At 50.9% G+C, this 8,231-nt stretch overlaps 1 protein-coding gene across 1 annotated transcript; it reads right to left on the reverse strand.

Moving 5' to 3' along the window:
- Positions 1–5,831: 5,831 nt before the first annotated feature.
- NAT8 (N-acetyltransferase 8 (putative)) lies at positions 5,832–7,644 on the reverse strand. Its single transcript, XM_028517067.2, has 2 exons — positions 7,494–7,644; positions 5,832–6,847 (listed from the first exon to the last, which is right to left on the reverse strand). The coding sequence occupies exon 2, from the start codon at positions 6,775–6,777 to the stop codon at positions 6,091–6,093; it is 687 nt and encodes a 228-aa protein (XP_028372868.1). The 5' UTR covers positions 6,778–6,847; positions 7,494–7,644; the 3' UTR covers positions 5,832–6,090.
- Between the last annotated feature and the right edge of the window lie 587 nt (positions 7,645–8,231).

The raw sequence follows: 8,231 nt of genomic DNA on the forward strand, positions 1-8,231 counted from the left end.
ACCCAAGGAGGAACACACCAAGGCACATCATAATTACATTAGCCAAGATGAAAGATGAGGGGAGAATCTTAAAAGCAGCAAGAGGAGACAGTTACCTACAAAGGAGTTCCCATCAGACTGTCAGCTGATTTCTCAAAAGAGACCTTGCAGGCAAGAAGGGGCTGGAAAGAAGTATTCCAAGTCATGAAAGGCAAGGACCTACACCCCAGACTGCTCTATCCAGCAAAGCTTTCATTTAGAATGGAAGGGCAGATAAAGTGCTTCTCAGCTAAGGTCAAGTTGAAGGAGTTCATCATCACCAAGCCCTTATTATATGAAATGTTAAAGGGACTTATCTAAGAAAAAGAAGATAAAAAATATGTATAGTAAAGCGACAGCAAACTCACAATTATTAACAACCACACCTAAAACAGAAACCAAGAGAAAGTAAGCAAACAAGTAGAACAGGAACAGAACCACAGAAATGGAGATCACATGGAGGGTTAGCAACAGGGGAGTGGGAAGAGGAGAGAGGGGGAAAAGGTACAGAGAGTAATTAGCATAAATGGTGGGTAGAAAATAGACAGGGGGAGGGCAAGAATAGTATGGAAAATGTAGAAGCTAAAGAACTTATGACACATGTACATGAACTAAAGTGGGGGAATGTGGGTGGGAGGGGATGTGCAGGGTGGAAAGGAATGAAGGGGGAAAATGGGATAACTGTAATAGCATAATCAATAAAATATATTAAAAATAAAAATAAATTACTGTATTTTTTCATGTACAATGCGTACCCATACATACATACGTTTTTGTACACAGTTTATATGGGATTATTAAACTCATGATATGTAACTTTTACACCCCTGTATAATGCATATCCTTATTTTTTCCTCAAAAATTTGGGCAACAATGTGCACAATGTACCCAGCAAAATACAGTAACTCTTGTCAAAAGGTGGAAATGAAATGTCTGTCAGCAGATGAGTTACTAAACAAAGTGTGGTATGTACATATGACAGAATACTACTGAACCTCCAAACGTTAATGAAATTCTGTCACCTGCTACAACACGGATGAACCTTGAAAATGTTATGCTAAATGAAAAGCCAGTCACAAGAGGACAGTGTATGATCCCACTCAAATGATAGACAACAGAAAATGGAAGGCAAATTCCTAGAGACGGAAAATGGAAGAGTGGTTCCAGGGGCTGAGAAGAGGGAGAAATGGGCAGTTATTGCTTAATGGGTACAGTTTGTGTTTGGGGTGTTGAAAAGTTCTGGACAGAGAATACTGCTGATATGTAGACAACATTGTCAATGTAGTTAATGCTACCAATCTATACATTTAAAAGATGTTAAAATGATCAATTTTATGTTCATAAAAAGAATACAAGGAGAAAGAGAGGACGAAGCAGAAGAAGAGCAGGCAGACTGGGGGAGCAAAGCAGACAGCCCTGCTTGAATGAACCCAATACTGACGAGCGCAGGAGGAAAAAAAAAGTCTAGTTTAAACTATACACTGTTATATAAAAGGAAACCTTAGCCCTGGCTGGCGTAGCTCAGTGGATTGAGTGCGAGCTGGGAACCAAAGTGTCCCAGGTTCGATTCCCAGCCAGGGTACATTCCTGGGTTGCAGGCCATAACCCCCAGCAACCGCACATTGATGTTTCTCTCTCTCTCTCTCTCCCTCCCTTCCCTCTCTAAAAATAAATAAATAAAATCTTTAAAAAAGGAAACCTTGATGTCTTTAAGTTTTAACCAAGTTCAGAATAAAACTGCAACCTTCAGATTGAGTAAATTACTTACTAGCTGAAGAACGGTGAAGGGAAGTTTGGAGTCAGCATTCTGGGTTTTCCTCCTGCTGGGCTCGAGTCCCTCACCTGGAAAATCACCATGGCCCATGCCCTCCCTGCTTCCTAGAAAACAGTCTCCCACACCTGCCCCAGTGGGTCCCTGCGCAAATCACAGACCTGTCCAGTGCGGCTGCCCAGACGCCCTGCTTCACCTCTGTCTGCATCCCAGGGGCTGGCAGGACCCACAGCCCACAGCCCAATTCAGAACCACCCCCGCCAACACACACACACACACACACACACACACACATGGGCGCACACCAGCAACATCCTTCCTCTGCCAAAGTTCCAGGCCCATAGGTGCCCATGTGACTTTCAGACTCCTTGGGGCCGGGGCTTTTGCTCCAACCACAGAGAGACACAGGTGCCCCAGGCCTCTCCTATGGCCGGCCTTGGGTTGAACATGGCGCCCCCTCCGCGCTTTGGTTGGGAAGGGCGGACTCAGCACAGCCGCACCTCTCCCAGTCAAAAACTCTCAACACCTTTGCTCTCCAAACTTTTCTATCCTCTTCTGGGATTAAGGGGCCAACTAACTCATCCTTTCTTTCCTGATTAAAAAAAAAATAGTATGGCATTTGCCCTGGCTGGTGTAGTTCAGTGGATTGAGTGCAGGCCTGAAGCGAAATGAGGCGTCCCTGGTGTGACTCCCTGTCAGGCAGGGCACATGCCTGGGCAGGGGGCCAGGTCCCCAGTAGGGGGCGAGCGAGAGGCAATCACACATTGATGTTTCTCTCCCTCTCTTTCTCCCTCCCTTTCCCTCTCTAAAAACAAATAAAATCTTTTAAAATTATATAACACTATTTTTAAATGTTTGGTGGCATTTAGTGCATTCATTATGCCGTACAGCCATGTATATTAAGTCTCAGAACATGTTAATCACCCCCAAAGAAAACGTGCACCCATTAAGCCATCAGTTCCTGTTCCTTGCCCCACTGGCAACATTTGGGAACCCCCTACACTGTCTTGACAATCTCCTTTGATATTTCCACATTTTGGTCTTCAATCTCATAGTAACATTTCTTGTATGTCGTATCTGGTGCCTCTGTCTGAAGCCCAGTTTAATGCCCATTACCCTTAGCCCACCATCTTGGCCCAGTCATCCCCCTCCAGTTCACAGACACATGCATCACTCGACAGCTCTGGGCTCCTCACATGGATCCTTCAGGAAAACACTGTTTAAAAAGCTAAAAAGCGGTGGTGCATACACAGTGGATTATTTCTCAGCCATGAAAAAGAATGAAACCTTACCATATGCGGCGAACTGAATGGGTGGACCTAGAGGGTATTGCATTAAGTGAAATAAGTCAGAGAAAGACAAATACCATGTGATTTCACTTATATGTGGAATCTAAAGAACAATATGAACAAACAAAACAGAAACAGACTCACTGACACAGAGAAGAGACTGATGGTTGACAGAGGGGAAGGATATTGGGGGCTGGGTGAAAAAAGTAAAAGGATGAAGAAGTACAAACTGGCAGGTACAAAATAGTCATGGGGACCTAAAGTCAGCATAGGGAACACAGTCAATAATATTGTAATAACTATACACGGTGCCAGGTGGGTACTGGAAACGCCAGGGGGATCACTTTGGAAAGCATATGCTTGTCTAACTGATGTGCTGCACACCTGAAATTGATACAAAACAATATGGAATGTAAACTGTAATTGAAAAATAAAATTAAAAAAAAAAAGATTCCATTGGCAGCGAGTGGGGATTTGGTCTGGGGAGCATCGGCCAAGATGTAACCAGCTTGGGTGGCCAGGCCTCTGTCCCCCCGAGTTGGGCCATGCCAGCCCCTCAACCCGACAACCAGGCGGGAGGGCGGGAGCGTGGACCAACAAGGATCCTCTGATTCCTCCGCCTCAGGCAGAGAGCTACAGGCTCGTAGGAGGCCGGTGCCATGTTGCATTTAGAAGAAAACTGTCCAAGATTAATACGAATGTGCTAATATTCCCCTTGTGGGCCCAATAAGCTTCATATTCACTCTTATCTTTAACAAGCAGCCAGGCAATGTCCAGCTGCTCCTCGGGGGACCACTCTTGGAGTAGCGGGCACTGCTCAGCTATAGCAGCCAGAATAAAAGTAGGATGAACTGCTTCCTTCCTCTTCCAAAGTTGCCTTCCCAAGCCAATTATCCCTGCCCCTCGGCTGAGAAGGGTGGAAACTGAACAGACATAGAGGGCGCGTGGACGAGAGGTGGAAGGAGAATTTCCAGACTGAGGGAACAGCATGCGCGAAGGCCACAGGCAGAAAGAGAGCTTCTGCTTGGTGAAAGCAGCTCAGAGTGGCTGCGCAGCAGCGAGTGCAGGGGACCAGAGCAGGTGATGGGCTCGCTCGCTCTGAGTTTGCCTTTCAGAAGCCCTGACCCCTCAGAAAGGCCCTCCCCAGAGAGGCGGTTAGGGGCCCTTTTGGTGTCCTACCGTGTGCTCAGCAGTTCTTCGTCCCCACTGATGACAACACGTCTGCTCCTGCCCTCCTTGTTCTCCCAGCCCCCACCCCACCCCTGGCCCCGAAGCCCCTGGAGGTCACGGACCACAACTGTCTGGAATCCGTACAGCCACCTAATTGTTACTTTAAAGACCTTTCAAAGCCTCGGGGTCACTGTGGACTCCCCTGTCTCCAGGACTAGTGGTGCCCAGGTGGGACCCATCAAGGGACCCCGGGGAGCTGACAGAAGCCTCTTCCTGCCCCTCAGGGAGGGTGAACCCTAGGCCCTGCCAGTACACTTGAAGCTGGAGCACAACTAAGGGCCCAGAAGTTTGCTTTAAAACCCAGAAGTACAGGCACAGTTAAACAAGTGGTTTCCATGGTCAAGTTCTCTGAGAATCACATGGGAGGGGCAAGGCGCAGGCCTGGAGGAGGAAGATGGGTGGCAGAGTGGCCCGTGGGGCGGCTCTAAGGCCAAGGAGACAAGAGGCTGAAATAGAGGGATCAAGTTGAGGCTCGTGGTTTTGGGTGAGAGAAATAGGAATGTTGGAGCGGCCCTGTGGACTTGGTTGGAGGGCTCCATTTAGCTGTAATGTGCTGAGTCCTACACAAGGTGGCAGAATGAGGCCAGGTTTGTGGCCTGGCTGACCATGCAGGAGACCTAAGCTCCCAGCAGGGGGCAGAGCAGAGTACACCAGGGCACAGACACTGCTGTGTGTCACAAGATCCACCTGAGAGGGCACCTGGATTTCCAGCTCCTGAAAGTAGCCTCTGGGTGGGGGACCCGGTGAGAGGCTCCAGACCACGTGTGGGACACCCATGCTGGTGGTGAGCAGGCTGGGAAGGGTGCACAGGGCTGCACCCACCAGTCCTGGGCCCCAGCTCCGCCTCAGAGTTGGTCAGACACAGGCTTGAGGGGATGAGGCAGTTGGGCCTGAGATATCTGTGAAAACCTCTGAGCATCTGGGGACAGCCGTGGGGTCCCAGGGGTGGCAGATCTGGGAAACTTACCCTTTCTCTTCCAGGACACGAGTTTCCCAGCCTCCCTTCAGACCAGTGGGGGCCATGTGACAGGGTCCCAGACAGTGGGATGTGGCTCTCAGGAATTCCAGGTCTAGCCCAGGAGTCAACATCCCACACTCTGTCGCTGGCTGCCTTCTTCCCCTCCAGCAGAGCAGCTGGGGGCCAGGCAGACGGAGGGCATCACTGGCCCCAGCCCTTCCCACCTGGAGTCAGCCACACTCCTCTCCAAGTCCCCCTGCCATAGGGCTCCTCAGCTCCTCCCACTGAAGACGCAGGTCCCTTTCCTCTTGCCAAGCCTGGGATGTTAGCAGGTGTGAGACCTGCAAAGGCTTCAGGAAGCATTTACTTGTTTCTGCTTTACTTTGGCTCATCTGCAATCACCCTGGAACCGTGCCTGAATGACCCTGCTGGAACAGGACAGAGCCCGCTCACTGTCCTTCAGTCAACACCATGCCACACGAACCAGCCACCACGCCCGAGGCGAACAAGGCCAAACCAAAAGAGCTGCCCCGCCAAGCACAGGCTACACGGCTGACACACACACTCACAAACTGAGTAAATGTTTATTATGCTTTTGTGATTGATTTTATGCAACGTTTGTGTCACTAGATCAATGCAACAGTGATGACCCAAAAAGACGGAAAGGAGCAGAATCACCCCCACCCCACCCCCCGGGGGCTTTGATGTTTACAAATAAAAGCTTTTATTGTTACAGTGAGAACTCAGAGTCAGCTTGTTACTGCTACAGGGCCCATCCTGTCCTGACAGGTGCACCAGGCTACAGATGACAGGTCCCCTTTCTGCTATGGTGCGTGAGAGACCTGAGCAGAAGGGAGCTGATAGGTAAAATCAAATATAGAAATAGCGAGTAGTCTGCCACACATGGAAGGGAAGTGCTGGCCCGTCTTCTGGAAGCCCATGCTCTGGTAGAGGGCTATGGCCGAGTACTGCAGCATGGTGGTGCTGAGCACAACCTCACTGTAGCCCTGGTCCCGAGCAAACTGAAGGAGAGTCCTGACCAGGGCTTTTGCTATCCCCTGGCCCCGGTGCTCCAAGGACACACTTAAGTGAAGCAGCTCCAGCTGCTTCTTCTGCAGGGTGGGCTTCTCCACAGGCAGAGCTCCCACTGTGCCCACCACCTGCCCCTCAGACTCAGCTACCCAGAAGCAGGAGCCAGGCCCACTGAGGTAGGTTTTGGTGATGTCAGACATGTCTGTGTGCAAACTGTGGGCCACATACTCAGTCCAGGGGTATTTGGCAAGGAACCTCAAGGCAGCGAGGAGGGTGAGGCCAGACACCAGGGCCAGGATCCAGGACCCAGAGACCAGGAATAGGGTGAGGGGCACCCCAAGCAAGAACACAAGTGTTCGAGGCAGCTTCAGGATGTGGCGGAAGGTGGTGGGGACGTGCTGGATCATGCCCTGGGAGAACAAGTCCAGGACACGTTGGCGGTCGCTCTCCTGATATTTGCGGATGCGGTAAGGAGCCATGGAGACTTGTGTGTCTGAATCTCAAAGAACACCAGAGAGAGCTAGGCACCTGCACCCCTTCCAGGCAGCCCTGGGGAAGAGAGAGGAAGCCGTGTGAGAACCTCCATCTCTTCCACCTCCCAGGAACCAGAGACCCTGCTCACAGGCTTGTCTTTGTGCTTCTGCCTGGCAGGAAGTCGCCACAGCCATGGGAGAGGGGGCAGGGTCAGAAAGACCTGCATGTGATGTGGCTCCATTCCTCTCTTGCTGTGTGACCTTGAGCATGTCACTTAACCCCACTAAGCCTCTGTTTTTCGGTCTGCACCACAGCATAAAATCAAAACCTGCCTTCTGAGGTTGTTCTGAGAATTTGACTGAACAACATATACAAAGCTCTGGTATAAAAAGTACCTTCCACCTCCACCCTCTGCCCTTTTCTCTTGTCTCTTCTCAGCTTCTTGGTGTATCAGGGTGACACTGGGTGTCACAGGGTGGCAGCAGCCAGGGAGGGCATGTGTCCCCTACCCTTTGGTCCCTCTGCCAGGGTCCACACACTGCAGGAACCCTGTGTTCCCAGGCATAGGTTTCAGCACAGGCTGCTTCCCCCTTGACTGCAACGTTTTAGGCTGAGGTGGCATAAGAGCCAAACACCAAAACCAGCCCTGCCCTGAGAGCCAGGAGGGCCTGGGGCTGCAGGCCACACCCCGAGCACTGTCCCTCCACCCATGTCCTCTCACCTGTCACCTCCAAAGCCTCCAATGTCCAGGGTGGCCTCCTCCCTCAGCTCTGACTGGCATTCAGGAAGACTGTGCAGGGCCAGCACCGCCTCTGGAAACCAGGCCCTGGAGGCCACCTCATTGGGTGGGTCCTGATTTGTTAATCATGAACCCCAGTGTCAAGGAGCTGGGCCAGGACAGGGCAGGGAGCCCATTTTTGCATTCTTCTGATCATGCAAATTTAGCTGGGAGGTGTGGGAAGCAAGGTCTGGAACACCTTCCAGGGTCCTCACACTGGGGTCTGTCTGTACTCCCTCCTCCCATGGAGGTTCAGGCCCAGAACACCCCCACCTGGCACCTCAGTGCTCTCTGGTGGTCACCCTCAGCCCTTCCACATCGAGCCTCGGGATGCACCCTCCCCCGGTTCTCTGTCGTCCATGCCGGAGTCCCAGGTGCCTTGCTGGGCACACAGTGTCCTTCACACTGGGCTTCCCCCTGTCTAGACTTTACCTGGTCTGAGAAAAATGGATCAATTGCTGTCCCCTGCACTTGCTCACCCTGTTCTACCTCTGTTTATTCTTCTTCCTTCCTTCCTTTCTCTCGTTCATGACATTATTAAATAAGATGCACCTACTATATGCCAGGCATCCCTTCCAGGTCTGAGCAATGTTGACACACAGCTGACGGGCACCATTGCCACCGTGCAGCTGGTGTGTGTTCTGGTCACTGGTCAGATTCTGTGCCCTACAGCTGTCAAAT

Source organism: Phyllostomus discolor, chromosome 6 (assembly GCF_004126475.2).
Source record: "Phyllostomus discolor isolate MPI-MPIP mPhyDis1 chromosome 6, mPhyDis1.pri.v3, whole genome shotgun sequence".
Taxonomy (NCBI): domain Eukaryota; kingdom Metazoa; phylum Chordata; class Mammalia; order Chiroptera; family Phyllostomidae; genus Phyllostomus; species Phyllostomus discolor.